General features: G+C 53.8%; 1 protein-coding gene across 1 annotated transcript; it reads left to right on the top strand.

The window, feature by feature from the left end:
• The first annotated feature begins 6,720 nt into the window (after positions 1 to 6,720).
• BPIFB6 (BPI fold containing family B member 6) lies at positions 6,721 to 18,676 on the top strand. Its single transcript, XM_068524739.1, is given in 16 exon segments — positions 6,721 to 6,892; positions 8,143 to 8,242; positions 9,330 to 9,434; positions 9,919 to 10,068; positions 10,227 to 10,290; positions 10,753 to 10,817; positions 11,602 to 11,692; positions 12,475 to 12,648; positions 13,810 to 13,863; positions 14,227 to 14,292; positions 14,295 to 14,402; positions 15,194 to 15,261; positions 16,553 to 16,604; positions 17,419 to 17,476; positions 17,891 to 17,967; positions 18,613 to 18,676. Coding segments are annotated over 16 exon segments (1,437 nt in total). The 3' UTR covers positions 18,646 to 18,676.

Here is an 18,676-nt window from a genome sequence, read left to right as displayed (position 1 = left end):
AGCACTGCGACCTTCCTAGAATCCAGACATAAGATGTCCAGTCCCCTCTTCCATCACCAGCACCCACACCTGGGGTTTGTCCTTGGGTCACGAGCCTCAGGTGACGGGAGCTCACTGCCTTCTCAGGCGGCTTCTCCATCTTGGTTTACCCCGATCACAGGCGAACTTTTGTTCAAAGGAGGCAGGATCTGCCTCTTGGGCCTGTGGCCTCACTGAACATGTCTAATTCCTTTTCCCTCTGAAACCTCTTCAAACCCAGCGAGTCACACGTGACAAGATGGCCTAGGGAAGACAGAGGGGCACAAACCCTGGCAGGACAAAGCCATGTGAGTTTCTCTCCCTGATAAACTAATCTCTTAGCCAGAGATGGTATTCCTTCCTGCCTAGATACACAGGATTCACGTTCTGTTTATGTTTCCCTGGGGAGAAAATGTGCCCGAATTTCCACCATCAGTAAGCAAAGCCTTTGGTGCAGCATGATGCTAGCCTCCCTCCCTGTAACAGTTATAGGTTCATCCCTAAAGCCTCCGTGTGACAGGCAGAGGGGCCTGGAACAAGCCTGGAGTCTTGGGGGGAGGAAGTGGGGTTGGGGCTGGAGGATGGAAAGGGCCAGGCTGTAAAATCCAGCCTCGTGATTTCACCCAGGACAGCATGGCTCTTATTTCATTTGGTTGCTTAGGTAATTAATTCATTAATCCTACTTTTATTGGGTCTTAATACAGGCTCAGCCCAAGGCTAGGTAGTTTGGAATATGGGAGAGACAAAAATTTAAGAGAAAGACTCACCCCATGAAGGAAGTAAATAACCTAGAAGAAGATCAATATGTGAGATCGATTCGTTAAACGATCAGGCCAGTGATCCGCCCCTATTCCTTTCTTCCTCCCTTCTGTTCTTCCTTCTTTCTACCCACCTGTCTGCCCATCCATCCATCCATCCGTCCATCCGTCCATCCATCCATCCATCCTCTCATCCACACAGCTACCCATGCATTCAATGATGTGGTCTAGGTCTTATCTGCACCCGTGATGTGCGTGGTTCTATAATATACATTCCTTTAAGAGGAGGGGGATGAAGCACCTGAGTCAAGCTCCTTGCCCAGAGGGAAGCCATGGTCTGCCTGAAGAGAGCCGGCCCCGTCCCTGAGGGACCCCATTCAGCCATTCAGTCAGGAGCTTCTGGGCGCTGGCTGCTGAGAGGCACAGATGAGCATAGCAGTCTGGGGCCAATCAGAAGATAGAAACCACATGATATCTTAAACAGGGGATGTTCCGTGTGAAGGATTATTAACTATGGTAAAAGAGTATAAGCTCTAAGGAAACTCTGCACGGTTCACTAGGGCTGAGGGAGAGTACCCAAGGAAGGAGAAACTTGGAAGGGCTCAGACCTGGAAGGGGAGCGTGCCGTTCAGCTTACTGGGTAGGAGAGAGGTTCGCTACCAGGTTGGAGCTGACCTGGAGTTGCTGGGTAAACAGTGGCAGCAAACACCTCCAGGGCATTCCCTGGCGGTCCAGTGGGTAGCACTCTGAGCTCTCACTGCGCAGGGCCGGTGTTCAGTCCCTGGTCGGGGAACTAAGATCCACAAGCCGAGCTGTGGGGCAAAAAAGAAAAGAGACCTCCAGAGCCTCCATGCAAGCAGCATGGGGAGGGGAGAGGAGAGAGGGAGGGCTTGTGACTTGCAGATGTGGCAGCCACCTGAGGCCCAGAGAGCCACACACTGAGCAGCTGCCAGAGGGCCTTCGGGCACTGCTGTGGGCCAGTGTCCTTCAGAGTGAGTGCACGGCCAGAGAGGGGCGGGTGTGGTGGGGACCCTGGCTCGTTTGGAAAGGGCTGCGGAAAGGCTGCCCCAGGCTGAGGCTGAAGGTTGCAGAGGGATTGAGTCTGGGCCTGTGGCTGAGACAGGCTTCTCTGGATGTTCTCCTACATACACCGCTCACCTCAACGCCCTGGAAATTGCAGGAAGCCCCTTCCTCTCGCCCGCCTCCCCGCCACGTGCCCTGTTTAGCTTCGTGCTCACTCTAAAGGAGACGTGCTGAAACGAGTTCTGAATTCCGTCCTATATACAGACCTGTATTGAAGGGTGCATTCACTGCCGTGTGCTCGCAGGTCTGGCTCCTTCATGAACCTCCAGCCTCCTCCCACTTGTCCGTGCGAGGCCCACCCCTCACCTTGAATATGCACCCTGCACGTCTCCTCTCTAGGCCTTGGCCTTTGCCCTGGCTCTTTGCTCCACCTGGGCCACCTGAACCTGAACTCGATGACCCCACCCACCAGCTCAAATGCAGTCTCCCCTGGCCACGTGCAAACTCCTCTACCACGGTGACTCTGATGTCCTTCAATTTCCGGTTGCTGGTGTCTTCGGCTTCCCTCCCCTCCACACCTCTCTGACCCTTCCAGAGCCCCGCATACAGCAAGTGCATAATAAGCGTGTGGTACGTGAGCGGCTTGCACGTGTATATGCCAGAGCTCTGGCCCAGCCCTGAGCTCGGGAAGCCTCGTGGAGCCCAGTCCCCTCAGGCAGGTGGGGCTGCTGGGAGTCGCCCTCCTTGGGTCCCCGAAGCGTCTGTGGGGAAGGGAAAAGATGGCACTGAGCTTCAGGGCTGGCCCAGTCTTCAGTATCTGAGAGGCGGGATGCCGGGGGGAGAGGAAGTTTCCCTGGAGGAAGGAGCTGCAGCTGGTCCTGGAAGGATGGCAGGATTTGGAGTTGTGTCAGGGACCAGGCAGGGTGATGCTGGGGCAGCGGGTGGGGGGGTCGGGAAGGGAGGTCAGTGGGTAGACAGTGCCCCGTTGGGTGTGCCTTGGCAGGTCTTGGCCTGGACTCTGGAGCCCCTCGGATCCAGATTCAGCCTGGCTGTGCCATCGCTTGCTGTATACCTTGGGCAAGTGGCTTGATCTCTCTGAGCCTCAGGGTTTCTGTCTGTAAAATGGAAAAAAATTACCAAAGTGCCTACCTCATAGGGTAGTCCTCAGGATTATATGGACTAGTGCATATCAAACACTTAGCACGCTGCCCGGCACACGTCAGATTCACAGTAAATGGGCCCTCTTGTTACTATTATTTTCAGCATCGTGAGAGTTGAGTCAGAGGCGCTTCCAGTGCTTCCAGCCACAAGCTGGCTGGACCAGTCTTCCCCGCTCATGTGATGATCCAGGGCCCCAGGAGAGACTCTCTTGTTTCCTTATTTATTTTTAGGGAGCTTGCCTCCTATCTGGCCACTGGAACTCGGCTGGGGCCACTCTGAATTTAGGGGAACAGGGGGTGGCATGACTGTCCTTTTCCCTCTCAGCATTGCTATTATTATTCTGTCCCCTCATCTTAAAGAGGCTAGAACAGTGGCCCAGGGAAGTTGAGGGAGCTACCCAAGGCCGCACAGCTTGTGAGGGCAGTGGCTGGCGCCGGGCCCCAGATCCCCAAACCCACGCAAGGGGGTTTCTCCAGCCTCCCCCACCCCATCCACCCCACTTCCTTCCTGCCTCCCCCTTCCCCCCAACACCCAGGATGGTCCTGGGGGAGGGAGGAGGGCCAGGTGATGGGAGGCACTAGGGAGGATTTGCGTGCCAGGAGGAGGCAGGGCCTGCCGGTCCCTCTGTCTGTTGCGGGGGTGGGCGGGGGGGTGGGGAGGTGGGGGTCGGGGGGGCGGATCTGCAGGGATACAGTGAGGCTATCTGTAGTCTGGCTCCTCCAGCTCAGGGCCCGGATCAGGATGGAGACCGACTGGGCTGACCTGGGTCCTTCTGTCCCCCGTTCCAACTTGGCTTTAGAGCGGCGAGGGGGCCCAGTCGGGATGGTCCTAGGCCTTTGCACCCGCCAACTCCCCAGGTGAAACCCCTTCCCCTGCCTTGCAGAGCTGGATCTGCTCACCCCTCAGGCATCAGCTCCAACATCCCCTGCTCCAGGGGTCTTCTGCTCTGAAGATAACCCTGCTCTTCCCTCCCTGCCCCACCCCCCGGTTCACCGGCTTCCACCACCCTCAGGTCCCCAGGACTGACCAGGCTCTTGCAGAGTGCCCGTCTCCCCCATAGGCTCCAGGAGCCCTCTCGGGATAGGAACCCCGACTGCCTTGCTCACCACGGCATCCCTAGCACCTGCACAGGCCTGGCACACAGTGGGTCCTCAATAAACGTTTGTGAAAGGAATGGATGAGTGCCAGCTGTGTGTCCGGACTTATGGGAGGCTCTGAGTCTAGGGGAGGGGAAGTTTGAGCCCCAGTGCCCGCTCCGACCACCGCATCCCCTCCCCAGGGCCTGCCCCAGTGCAGCCACCTGGGATCTCCAGCCACCCTCCTCCTCTGCGCTATTTACACTGGAACAAACTGAATCATCACGTGAGCATCGGGGCTCCTGTTCTTTCGGAGTCTAGATAATTATCTGGGCCTTATTAAACCCTTAATTATCTAAGCAGCTAATCAAGCTCCCAACTATAAGGGCTTCCTTGTCCCAGGATGGGGAGGCAGGGGCCAGTCATCGGCAGGACGTCCCAGGCTCGGCAAGGTAAGGGCAGGCTCTACCTGTGGAACTCTCCCCAGATAATGTCTAATTCAGCCCTGTCATTTTATAGATGAAAACACTGAGGCTCAGAGAGGGCAAGGGACTTGCCTGAGGTCACACAGCAACTGGGTGGCAGGGACAGGGCTTGGATCTATGTCCTGACCCCTGCCCAGTGCTCCTCACCTGACAGGAAGCCACTGGACATCGCAATCCTCAGATGCTGCAGGACTTGGGCCGGATCAAGGAGACAGCAGATCTGAGGCTCCTCCTTGGGCCCCATCTGAGGCTGACGGGAGACAAGGGAGGGTCTGCTTTGCAGGAGCTCAGAGCTGAGCTGAGGCAATGGCGGGGGGTGGTGGTGGTGGTGGTAGGGGGCATCTAGGAGCATTTGCTAAGCAGAGAGAGAGAGGAAGGACTCCAGATGGAGGAAACTGTGAACAGAGGGTGGGGGTGGAGCAGCAGGAAACACTTGCCTTGGGGTGGGATGGATTAGCTATACACTCAGGTTCAAACTGTGGTTTTTGAGACAGGGAGTGATTGGAGGTTGAGGGGAGGCTTCCTGCTGGAGGATGCAAGGGCTGAAATTAGGACTTGAGGGATAAGCAGGTCGTAGGTGGCTGGAGAGAGGGCATTGTAAGAGGGAGGGACAGCTTAGGCAAAAGCACAAGCACACTCAGAAACAAAACCCTGGCATTGACCGTTTGTCCCAGAAACACCCACACGACCGTGTACCCCAAGCCACTTATTATTGTAAGAGGGCAAAAGCTCCTGCTCCAAGTGGCCTTGACAGCTGACATCAGTTCTGGCCTGGGAATGGGGGAACTGGGGTGGCGCTCAGTCCTGGGGCTCCAGCTCCCCACCTGGGAGACGGGGCAGGGCTGGAGGAGACTTTACCCAGCCCCTTCCAGCTCTGCCGCTTGCACTGAGCCCCACGGTCCCTCACAGGATGAACTTCAGAGATTTGGCACTGGGTGTGCTGTGCCTGGCATTCCCATGGCACACGTGTGTGTGTTCATAGGGGTAGAAGAAACACCACGACTGATTATTTTCAAGCCCAGATAGATATTTAAAAATTGAATGGGACGAGAGACAAATAGATCACGCTTTCACTCAGCGAATACTTATTGTAGGCTCGAAGGTCTCCTTGGCTTTTTATGTGCTGGCTGCTTCTCATCCTTTAGATCTCAGCCTAAATATTTCCTCTCTAGAGAGTCCTTCCCTAATCCTCCCTCTGCCCCCCATACACACTGTACCCCATTCCATTGCTTCTCTTTAAGGTTCAGGAGGAACAGGACTATCTCTGCTGTGTGTACCTTGTAGCCTGGCCTGCCTGGCACATAGTAGGTACTCAGTCAATTCGAGTTGAGTGAATGAATGCATGCAGGCAGGCATAGGCTTGGACTAAAAAGATGCGCCCCCAGTAGACACCTGCTTCTGTTTGCGGATCGGTGGAGCCCTCAGTGGCCGAGCCTGCTGTCAGCAGGAGATCATCTGGAACTCTTCCTCTCTGGTGACACAGGCCACCCCCCTTGATTCTTTTCAGCCACAGCTCAGCCCTGAAATAAACACTTGGCCTCTGGTTGGGAGAATTTCAGGTCTTGGTAAGTAGTCAGTAGGAGGAAGGGGTGTCTGGGGGCCCAGGGGTGGGATGGTGCTTTCCTGGGAATGTTGAAGGATCTGGTGTGGGAGGTCGTTATTCGATTCTCTACTCACCGGCTGTGAGACCTTAGGTCTGGCCCAAACTGTGCCTCAGTTTCCTTATTGGTGAGGCGATGTCTCAAGGGGCCTTAAGGGGCTGTGAGCTGAGATTTCTGGAAGTGAGGCTGAGCTGGAGAAGGTGGGGGATGCCACTGGCTGTTGTGTCATTGTTGGGGGAGCAGAGGGTTCCCCCATTCCCACACTGCAGTGGGAGTTCCCAAGTCAGGACCAGGTTGGAATCCCCTCTGTGGCCCCAGCGCTGCCCTCTGAGCCGCACCTGAACTCATGAAAAATTGCAGCTAAACCTCTCACCAACCCCATCATGCAGGCTGATCAGAATGCAGCACGCTCACAGACGAGGAGACTGAGGCTTAGAGGGGAAAGTGACCTGCTCGGGTGACTCCAGAGGCCTTGTATTTAATCTGGACACTCTTGGGCCCTTCTGGAGGAGGCAGTCATGAGGGTTGCTGAACTGCCTGGCGTCCAAAGGCTCCTGGACATCCGAGGTCATCCAGGGGGCTCGGTCTGCTCTGGAGCATGGGAGGTCCCCAGGGGAACCAGGGCCTGCTGGGCTGCACCCAATTCAGGCCCCGTGGCACAGGTGGAGCCGGGCTGCGAATCCTGTGTCTGGTGCTCTGCGGCCCGCTGACCCCCGCACGAGGGGACCCTGGGGCTCTGCTGCGGTTGGGCATGGACGTCTTGAATCGTGGTGAGCTGGTGCTGGGTGTGGGGCGGGGTGGGGGAGGGGTACGGGGGAGGTATGGGACTTGGGGTAGGGGGTCAGTAGTGACTGCTCGTGTTCGCATAGACCTGAGTATTTTGTGATCCTCAACATAAACTTAAAAGCAACATGTTATTCTTCTTCCATTTTACAGAGGCCCAGAGAAAACAGGGTAACTTGCCCAAGGTCCCCCCACAAGTTGGAGGTAGAGCTGGAAATCCTACTTCCCTGGATCCTCTCTTTGGCCCTGATGGCAGGGGTTGGTGTCCACAAGTGGGCTGACATGAGCCAAATCCCAGCTCTGCCAACAATTTACTGTGGGACCTTCGGCAAGTCACTTACCCTCTCTGTGTTGCCGTTTGCTCATCTGCAGATGTAAAGAAATGTAGAATAGGGTGAACCATCCTTTTTGGGCAGGATTAGATGAAATATGAGATTGAAAGGCCCTGGGGGCACTTTACTAAGAGGTATTTTCCACCCCTAGCTCTGTGACCCCCAGGGAAGTCACATCCAGGTGCAAAGGGCAAATGACAGTTCATCAGCTCAGGATTTGTCTCCTCTCTGGGAACTAGCCTGTGACCATTATGGAGTGTTTCTGGCACCGTGTCATTTGGGCTTGGGGCCTCTAGGCCTGGGGAATCAGAATGTCTTGGCTTCAGGCCCCAAATCTTCCCCTTAACAAGCTCCCAGTTGAATTCCCTTACCACCCAGGTTTGAGAGTGGCTGGGCCACAGGATAAAGTCGACACTGTAGCTTGGGCTTCAAGTCCTTCATGATGTGCCGCCTGAAACTGCTCCAGTTTCCCTGTCCTGTCCCTCCCCCTTCCAGCCACGCTGTATTTCTCACTCCTCCCTCACCATGCCACCTCCTTCCCCCCTTCCCCACCTTTGCACTTGCTGGCCCCTCTGCCCTGAGTGGCCTCCTTTACCCCTTTGCTTCCTGGTGAAAATTCCTATTCCTCCCTCTAGGACCAACTGGCATGTCACCTCCTCCTGGAAGCCTTCCCCAGCTCTTCCTTTCCTGGCCCAAACCCTTCATGTGGTTCTTCCAGCTGCCTGTGCTTATTATGGCTCTCATCACTCATTACTGTCATTGCTTGTGACTCTGTCTCCCCTGTGAGGCTGGAAGAGGGCAAGGGCTGGGCATAACTCATCACTGGGATGACCAAGAGACTGGCCCAGGTCAGGGAAGCAGTGAGGAGTCCAGCTGAGGGTCTCTCCCACCCTCCGCCTATCCAGAGGTCCAGAATGCCGTGGATGAGAGCCATATCCTGGAGAAGATGGCAGCTGAGGCAGGCAAAAAACTCCCAGGCATGAAACCCATCAAAGGCATCACTGAGTGAGCAGGGGAGGGGCTTTGGGGGCAGGGGGTGGCTGTTAGGGCAGAGGGTGTTAGGTAATGCTGTGCCTAGGATCTGAGTGGGGGAGGTGGTGCAGGGCATGGGGCCTCTTCCTGGCCTTGCTGCTGGCTTGCTGTGTGACCTTGGGCAGGTCACTGCTCCTGACTGGGCCTCAGTCCCCTCAGTCATCCACTGGGACAATTCTAGTCCTGTTGTGAGCAGAGCCAATGGGAGGAGGAAGTGAGTTTGGAAAGTCAAACTTCAACTCCCTGCATGCAGCAGGAACTCACTGAATATACATGAAATTGAATGAAAAATCCTCCAGTGGCAGAATGGAAACAATCATCTAATGACTGGGGCAAACTGGTTTCGTTGCAAGTGTCAGATGGGATTGATTGGTAGGGGCTGCCTGGAATGATGTACTGGGGAGGGTTCTGAGGCACCTTCTGGACTTAGCAGGAAATAGGACTCTGATCAATTAGCAATGTCTGCCAAGAGCTCAGGATGGGCAGGTGAGGTAGATGTGCCACAACTTTGTTATACTGGATCTTGACTGGTGGTTGTCAACCAGGGGTGATTTTGTCTCCGGGGGACATTTGGCAATGTCTGGAGACATTTTTGGTTGTCACAACTTGTGGAGTGGGGAAGAGGGAGTGCATCTAGTGCCTCTGGTGGGCAGAGGCCAGGGATGCTATGAAACATCCTGCAATGCACAGGACAGCCCATAGCACAGAATGATCCCGCCCAAAATGTCAATAGCATTTGACAGCATCCAGAAACCCTGATCTAAGCAAACCTCTCCTTTTTGCCAGTGGGGAAACTGAGGCCCACAGCAGGGAAGGGAGCAGTCCAAGGTCACAAATTAAGCCACATCTCATCTCACACATGATGAGAGCTTTTTGTGTACAAATTGGTTCATGTCCAGCCTTTTGTCTGCATTTCATGACAGCCCCAGAGGTAGGTTTATCCCTATGACATGGGGTGGGGGATTTACCCAAGGCCTCCCAGCAAAGCGGTGGAGGAGTGGGTTGAGGGCCTGGGTCTCACCTGTCCAGTTCTCATTGCTTGGATGTCTGCCCCTCCCAGTCTGAAGGTAAAGGATGTGCAGATACCAGTCATCACACTGAGCTTCCTACCTGGGGTGGGCATCTTCCAGTGTGTGTCCATGGGCATGACCATCACTGGCAAGAGGTGAGTATGGTGGGGAGGTAAGAAGGAAAGGACAACTTCTTTGTCTCGACCTTACATGCACATTTATTGAGTACCTACTGTGTACCATCTGGGTGCTGTGGTCTGAGATGATGCAAACTTGGTTCCTAGCTTTGATGGGAAATGGACCTGAGCACAGATGATCACAGACTGACCAGGGACTGGCCTGGGACAGAAGAAACATTAGCAGAGTGCAGGGGGTGGAGATTAGAAAACGCCTTTGGGAAATGATGACAGCTGGGCAGAGCAGGGTTTTGAAGGATGTGTAGGAGTTCACCAAAGCAAAAGGGGAGAGGAAAGCCTAGTCATATGACCTTGGGTAGGTCCCATCCCTCTTTCTGTCCTGTGGCGTGGTCCCCCACCATTTCCCTCTCTCAGAGCTGCTGAGATTGTGAGCAAAGAGGTGACAGGGATAGTGGCCACAGTGGCAGTGATCCCCATGATACCTGCCTCCCCCCTCCTCCAGCTTCATGGGTGAGAACATGGATATCTTCGTGGTCCTGAACATCACAGCCACCAACTGGCTTCTGCAGGATGAGGAGACGGGCCTCCCCATGTTCAAGAGCGAGGGCTGTGAGGTTATCCTTGTCAGCGCGAAGACGAACCTGCCTAGCAAGTGAGGGCTCTGTGGCTGGGGTGGAAGGCTGGGTTCACCTTGCCAGCCCAGCCCAGCATCCCACTTCCTGAGCCACTGAACTGCCTTAGCCATGTCCCTGCATGTCCCGTGCCTAACTTTCTGCCATCTGTGCCCCTGTCCCTGTCCTCTGTGTCCAGCACGCTGCCCAAGATGGTCAACAAGTTCCTGGACAGCACCTTACACAAAGTCCTTCCTGGCCTGGTGAGTGCCCAGAGCAAGCCTCCGCCCCTCATCCGCAGCAGTGCTTAGACCAGGGCTGGCAAGCGCGTTTCATCTCGGGTGCTGACCCTGACTGATCACTGGTGGCTGAGGATTCTGAGACTGTGGCTGGCTCGGTGGGAGAAAGTACGGTGATCAGCTAGTGATGTCTTCCGTGAGACGGGGAGGAGAAAATGGCAGCCTGCACAGCACAGCTCGCCAACCCCGCTGAGAGCACCAGCCCCTGGGGAATGAGTCCTCACTGATCTTGCAGGCTATGGTCAGGAGATCTGGATTCTAGCCCAGGCTCTGCCATTGACTTCCTGCGGGACTATGGCCTTGGTTTATGTCCCTGTCCGGGTCCCTCCAGGGCTCTTCAGACTCCCCATGGAGTAACATTCAGCTGGGAGGAGTGAGACCCTCCACGCAGGAACCCCCTCAGCTCAGTGCCTTCTCTTCTTCCAGATGTGTCCAGCCATTGATGCGGTCCTGGTGTATGTGAACAAGAAGTGGGCCAACCTGAATGGTGAGCAGCTAGCCATAACTTACTCCTGCATGGGGACAGCAGGATGGTTGGACTTTGATGCCCCACTGCCCATTCAAGTGCCTGCTCCCAGCCCAGCCTTGGGACTAGAGGAGGTCTGAGGTCATGGAGTCCGCCCAGCCCCCTCACTGGCCAGATGGGGCGCCTGAGACCCTGGGGGACTCTGGGGTTCTTGCCTCTCAGCCTTCCATCCAATGTTCTATCCATCACCCCCCAGACTCCAAGGACAGCAGCCTTTGTGGGCTCATCCACAAACCTGGCACCACAAATAATAATCCCAATAGTAACCCCACTCTTTCCTTTGTCAAGGGGATCCCTGCATCTCAGGGTCCACAGGGCTCCCCAGGGTGGGGGAGAGGGAAGTCCAATGGCTGGGACTGAGGAAAACTGGTTCATGTGCCCAGCAGCGTGGCCTGGGACATCACCTCGCTCCCCCAAGCCTCAGTCTGTGCATCTGTAAAATAGAGCCAATAATCCTGACCCTGCCAATCTGTTGCGAGAACTGAGCTGGACAACCCTTGGTGAACGTTCAAGCTCTGTGCCTACAGAGTGATGTGAGAGGGCGTGATTTTCTAGGGCAGGCACCATTGCTTCCATTCTGCAGATAAAACTACTGAGGCCCAGAGATGCTAAGCAATTTGCCTTGTGTCACACAAAGGGCCAGGGGTCCTGGCGCCCAGGCCAGGCTCAGGTGGCAGCTGGCCGGTGCAGGCTTCTCTAGGCTGCCCCTGGGCTGGTGCCTCTCTGAGTGAACCTTCCTCTTTGCACAGCCCCCTGCCCGTGGGCCAGATGGGCACCGTCAGATATGTCCTGGTGTCCATACCGACCACCACTGCCAGCCATATTCAAGTGGACTTCAGTGTAAGCTAGGGGGCACCAGCAGGCGGGTGTCTCACTGGCCTGAGGGGTGGGGGCTGCTTCCACCAGGGCAGGCGGCTGGGCTGGGACTTCGGAGGGTGGGAGGGCCCTCTCCCTCTTTCTGTCTCAACATGAACCCGGAGTTCTGAGCTGATTTCCGAATGGCTGACCCCACACCCACGCCTTCTCCCAAGGCTGCCTGCTTCTCCCGATGAGTGGCTCGCCCAGTTGTACCCTGTCATTTTGCAGATGAGAGCACCGGGCCCAGGAGGGAGGCAGGATTTGGCTAGGGCCTCCTGTGAGTGGTGGCAGAGTTGGGTCATCACCCAGGACTCCAGAGCCCCGGTGACTAGGTGAATGCATCTTCCAGGAATGGGAAGAAAAATCCCAAGCAGTCATCTCCCTATGAAGTCTTCCTCCAGCGTGGTTCCTACAGGCCCCATGTTGTTTTCCGTTTACCTCTTTCTCCTGAGAAGAAAACAGGGAACAGGTTCTGTATAAATGAGGGCTCTAACCCTCGTTAGAGGGTTAACTGAGGTTACTTACACAATCCTAGGAGGAACCGCCAGTGGTTTAGTGACTGACTCCCTTATCCTCTTGGGCCTCAGTCTACCTACCTGCACACTGGGAGAGTTGAGCCACTACAGCCTGCTCTGGCTTCACCATCTTATGACTTACTGACTTGGGGCTGATTCGAGCACCATTTGTTTGGAGGTCTGAGACTTGCCCTCAGCCACAGTCCTTCATGGCCAAGGCTGAGTGTCTCTCCCCTGGCTGTCCCACAGCCTGTGGTGCAGCAGCAAAAGGGCAACACCATCCAGCTTGCTGATGCCGGGGAGGCCGAGTTCCCTGAGGACTATGCCGAAGGCGCCTCACAGCTGCTGCTCTCAGCCACCCTCCTCACAGCAGAGCTTGCTCTTCTGCAGAAGTCCTTTGATGTGAATGTCCAGGAAATGACGGTGAGCTGCCCAGTGGCCACACCGCCCACCTCTGCATCTGCCCCCTGTAATGACAGCCCCTGCCCAGAACACGCATTCTGAGAATTATCCTGGGGTGTGGGTAATGCTGGGACTGGGAGGGGCCAGGACTGATTTGAGTTTCCATCATCATTTCACCCCACCATCCACCATCTCTCTGTCCATGTAACCACCGTCTATTCATCCATCCATTCAATTGTCCATACAACCAGGTATTTATCCATCAACCTACAACTCTCATGCATTGGCCATCCAGCCACCTTCTTTATATCCAGTCTATCTCGCTACTATGTATTCATGTCTTAGACTCTATCCTTCCAGCTAGCACCCACCCAACACTTCATACCATCCACACCTAGAACAGGGCCTGATATTACTGAATGATTGAATCTATGCATCTGTCATTTACCACCCAAAAACCCAGATACCCACCCATCTACCCATCCAATTCTCCACTATCCATCCTCCTACTCATCTGCTCATCCATCCATCCATCCAACCATCCATCCATCCATCCATCCATCCATCCATCCATTCATTCACTCCCCACTGATCCCTTTATTCATCCTCTCATCCATTTACCCACCATCCATCCATGTACCTTCACATCCATCCTGCCACCCATCAATCCATTCATCACCCATTCTCTCATCCATTTGTCAGGCCATTCCACCATCTTTCCATTCACGCATCCTCCCATCCATTATTCTTTTCATCCCTCCACCCACCCATCCACCTGCCCATCTATCCATTATTCATTCTCCTACACAAACACTCATCCATCCCACCCATCCATTCACCCACTCATCTGTTTATCCATTTTCCGCATCCATCTAGCTATCCATGAATCCATTCACCCACCCCCTCTGATCCACTGCATCCACCCGTTCTCCCATCTATCTGTCTGCTTTTTCATCAAACAAAATTTTCTCAGCTTGTAACCTTGTACTCAAAACTGTGGGCATTGGAATGTATGAGCCACAGTCTGGGCTACCCAGGAGCTCATTATCTACTTAATCAAAGAGTGATAACTGTTTTGATGAAGGAATCTCAGAGGGCATGCCTTATTGTGTCAGAGGAGAGGTTTGTTAGGATGGCTCAGGGAAGCCTTCAGTAATCCTAACCTTTACTTTTATTTGGTAGATTGGCGAGCTGCCCCCACAAACCACTGAGACACTGGCTGGCTTCATCCCTGAAGTGAGTGACCCAACTACCCATGCTCACCACGCCTGCCCTGCCCTGTTCCCCAGGCAAAGGGACAAGGGATTTTTCAATACCGTGTCTCCCTTGTCCGGTGTGGAATCATCCCAGCTTCTCCATAAAGTACTCTTTGGGCCCCGCACAGAAACAGCCCAGCTTTTGTGCATTGTACTTTCTATGTCCAACATAGAAATAGCCAGATTGTCTGTTTTGTTTATTTTATTTCCTGATAGACACATCCCAGCCTTTGCATATCGTGCTTCCAAGGTAGAAATCACCTATTTCATTATGGACTCCTGGTTTCAACTGAAGCCACCAGTCTGAGGTTTGGCCCTGAGGGGAGTTTCCTGGTTTCTATAGGTGGCCAAGGCCTATCCCAAGCCGAAACCCCTGGTGACCCAGATCAGGATAAACAAGCCCCTTCATAGGTCACTATGAAGACAGGCAAGAGCCTGCTGCACCGCCATGGCACCCTGGAGACGTTTGCTCCTCTGCTGCCGGGCAAGGCTCCTGTATTCCTCTTTCTCCTGGAAATTGTGAGTGGAATCTGTTTCCCAGTTTGGCCCAATCTCATGGATATTCGAGGCTGGAGGGTAGGCTTTTAGCTCATAGTCAAGCAATGGATTGAAGGGTTCTTAGTTAATCTCAATTGTGTGGTCCTAACCTCCGGGGCAATGTCACCTGCTGTCTGATTTTTGGCTCTGCAATTGAAACTTTGAATGACTAGAAAGATCAACAAAAGAAGGGTCAAAAGTTTAGTCCTCCCTTTCTTTCTCCTCCCTCCCTCCCTCCCTCCTGCCCATCCCTCTCCTTCCCTTCTGCTTCTCTCCCACCCGACAACATTCATTAGCATCTATAAGGGCAGTGAAAGCTCACTCAGGGAACTATGGGAGTCTAGAGAGATCCCCAATCTAGTTTGAGGAAATCCAGAGGACTTCCTAGAGGAGGTGATGCCTGAGCTATGTTTTGAAAGTTGAGCAAGAGCTGGCCAGGGAAAGGATTGATGTTGGGGAAGCTGGTGATGGAGGGCACTCCAGACAGAGTCGCAGGATGTAACCTGGAGCAATAACATGTTGTGTTCAGGCACCTACAAACATGCCAGGAGTTTTGATAGTGCTATCCTGGGCTAGGTACAGGGAAGATGAGGACCCTGGGCTGGGCACATGGGGGGACTGCTGGGTTCAGTTCCTGAGGGTGGGAGGGGCAGAGAGGAAGACTCCTGCTTTGTCTTGGCAGTGGTGGTGGTCTTGGGAAGGTGGTAGAGCCCCTAGTTTTACCAGCCCTGATGGGGGACCCACTGCCTTCTCTCTGCTTCCCCCCATATCAGCACTTCAACCTGAAAATCCAGTACTCAGTTCGTGAGGACCGGCTGCAGATGGCCACCTCTCTGGACAGGTAGGAGTCTGCTGCACTACCAACACCACTTGGTTTCCTGCTCTAGGACCTCCCTCTGATCCATCCAGCACAGCCCACACTGCCAGGCTGCTCAAGTCACTATCCCTGTTCTAGAACCCTCAATGGCTCCCAAGAGTCTGCACGATCTTTTGTCAAATCTTAGCCTGGCACTCTAGGCCCTTCTTAAATTCTCCCACCACTGCTCCCACTATTCCACTAGCCTCTTGGAGAGTGCATCTGATTGTAAGCCCATGTCCCCTTTGCATTAATAGGCTTTACCTATGCCATCCAAATGCCACCTGCCTGTCATCGCCCACCTCAAATACCACCTCTTCCAGGAAGCCTTTCTTTATACAAATAACAGTTAACATTTATAGTTGCAAGAGACAATTCCGACTTTAACTGGCTTAAGCCCAAAAGGGAATCTTTTTGACTCACATAATTAAAATCTCTAGGGGTAGATCTCCCCTTTCAGGCATGGCTGGACCTAGGTGCACAAAATTCTCACAATCTGTCCCCCTCCTCCCTTGGCCTTTGCTGTCCACTTTATCGGACAGTCTCAGGCAGCCTCTCCCCAGCTGGTGGCAAAGCGACCCCAACAAGAAGAGAGGCCTCTTGTTTAATAGTTCTAACAAAATCCCAAAGGCTGCTTCTCATTGGTCTATCATGGATCACATGACCAACTCTAAGCTAATCACTGTGACTCTAAAGATGGAATGCTCTGATTGGCCAGGCCTGGGTCATGTCCTCACCCTGGGAGCTCTGGGTTCTGCCCCACTTTAACGCCTTGGATTGAGAGTGGAAAATGGAGGGTCTGTTACTGGAATAGAGAATGGATGTTGGGAAGATAGAACCACCAGATGACCATCACATGGCCTGTTCTGGTGCCAAGATGTATTAGTGCCCACCAGAGGCTGTGCAAGGGAGGGGGCCGTGTGAGGGGCCCCAATTCTGTGTCCTGCAAAAATCTGGGACTGGCTAGTTGAGCTACAAACCTCTGCATATCTGGCCTTGGGCAGGAACAATAGACAGGGCTGGGGTGCCAGAGGGAGTCAGGACCAATGAGAGGAGGCAGTGGTTTGAGCTGGGGGAAACAAAATGGGCTGTAATGAAAGGTGTAAGCGCCCCATCACAGGTAGCATGTAAACAGACTTAGGAGCACCTGGGATAAGGCTGTAGAGGGGACTTCTGCAACAGGGAGGGGTTGGGGGTGTTTGAGATCCCTTTTCTCCAGGGCCAGGGGAATGGCTCTGACTGCCCTTCCCCCTCCTTGTTTCCCTCTCTTCTGCAGATTACTGAGCCTATCCCGGGGGTCCTCATTGATTGGTGCCTTCAACGAAAGTGTCCCAAGTACTTCTGCCTGGTCTGGCTTAAAAGCAAGAAACTGGGCCTGTTTTTCCTTGGGACTGTGGGGAAGGGCTCTGAAATGGAGGCAGAGAGGATAGAGTAGGTCATTGTGGGCCTTGGGGCTCCTGACTGACTGTGTGACCTTGGGAAAATCGTTTAGCCTCTCTGAGTCTCTGTTCTCTCTTCTGGATAGAATCTGGACATCTCCCTAGATTGATTTTAAAAGCATTGTCATGCATAGCAGCAACCTGAGCTGGCTTGGTTGGCCCAGCTGCTATTTTTATTAGTCTCTGTAGCCTCAGGGCCCAACACAGAACCTGACAGAGTAGGTGCTAATAAGAATCATAATCACAGCAAGAGCGGCAACACTACTTGCTGAGCACTTACTCTGTGCGTTATCCAAACCCATTGAATCCTCCCGGAAACTGTGAGTAGGTGCTATTATATTTCTCTTTCACAGATGGGGTAACTGAGGAACAGAGAGGCAGTGAATGAATCACTCATCAAAGCTACTGAGTTTTCTGTAGGATCAGGGGTAGGTCCACAGGCCACCCAGTGTCTCCTGAATTCCTCCATGCCTTCACTGTGACCTAAGGCCCACGTGTCACCTGAAGAGGGGCTAAGCAGAGGTGAAGGGCATCAGCCTACAGTCTAACAGTCAGACGCAGTTCTGATGCAGTTTGATGTCTCTAATATTCATTCCTGTGGTCCCCGAACCCAGCTGGAGTGAGGGCTGAAAAGATCTGTTGAATTTAATTGAGTGATGGCATGGGGGTGTTTTCTCTCTTTCTCCCTCTCCCCCAGGAGAAGGCATTGACTGGCTTCATCACTGATTTTCTCCAAGAAGCCTACATCCCAGCCATCAATGGTGAGGGCTCCAGCAGGCTTTGATTTTGCTGGTGCCAAGAAGCACTCTGAGCAGGAAGGGACGCCACCTGGGTGGCCTCAAAGCCCCTCCATTGGCCCCAGATGAGGGAACCTAAAAGGGAGTGGATAGTCATTGCCGAATCTTTGAGGCTGATGTCATCTTAATGTCACTTACCTGGGGACAAAGGCCCCTCCCACAACTTGGACTCTGACCCTTGACCACACACCATGCATCAGATCTTGACCCAGCCCTGGGATGCAAATACATGGTGATCCAGCTGATGTTCTCTAGGCCTGCGCAGCTGGCAGACATCCTGAATCGATCACTGCACTATTTCCCACTACTCTGCTCCAGGCAGTCACTCAATCAGCTGCAGAGCAGGCAGGCTGCAATGACTCTTCCTGTATTTCTCAGATGTGCTCCAAGCTGGGCTCCCAATTCCAGACTTCCTGGACATGAATTACAACCTGGCAGAGCTGGACATAGCAGAGGTGAGGAAAGGAGCTGGGGAAGGCCATGTCCGCCAATACTTTTGGCCAGTGAGCAAAAGCCTGCCTCTCTCAATCTGGAGAGAGTTGGGCTGAGGAGGGCAGCGGCATCAGTACAATCCTGCCAATCCCTTGGGCAAGACCCTTCCTCTCAGAACCTGGGCCCTCCTTGGCCAGGGATCCCCAGGAGGAAAAGTAAATTCTGCTACTCTCCTTCTCTGCCACCTCGGGCAAATTGCTTCCTCTTTCTCTATGCTTCAATTTTTCTGTTGCCTAAAACGGGGATGATAATATGGTATCCACCTCAGAGAGCTGTTGTGATGATTCATTGAGATAAATCACCTAAAGGCATACAGTACATATTAGCTTTGCATTGCACACCAAGCATTGCACTCGGAGCATTGAATGGACATTTTTCTCATTTGATTGCTCCACTCTGGGAGGTAGGGGTGGCTTCTCCCCACTTGACTGTTGAGAAAGTCGAGGCTCAGAGAGGTGAAGGGTCATAAGGCCAGTCAAGTTCATCCTTTGTTCTTAAACACCACGCTGATTTCATTTCCTGACCACACCCCAGTCCATCCCATCCTGTGTCTGGGTGGCCCCGTCAGTGTTCCCTGCACTACCACCTGGCCCTCTGTCTCCTGCCAGAATGCCCTGCTGCTGGACTTGAAGCTGGACTGACCGCGGCAGGATTTGCCTGCCAGCTGCCCAC

Source organism: Eschrichtius robustus, chromosome 16, assembly GCF_028021215.1.
Source record: "Eschrichtius robustus isolate mEscRob2 chromosome 16, mEscRob2.pri, whole genome shotgun sequence".
Lineage (NCBI taxonomy): Eukaryota > Metazoa > Chordata > Mammalia > Artiodactyla > Eschrichtiidae > Eschrichtius > Eschrichtius robustus.
This window is presented reverse-complemented; position numbering and strand designations above follow the sequence as displayed.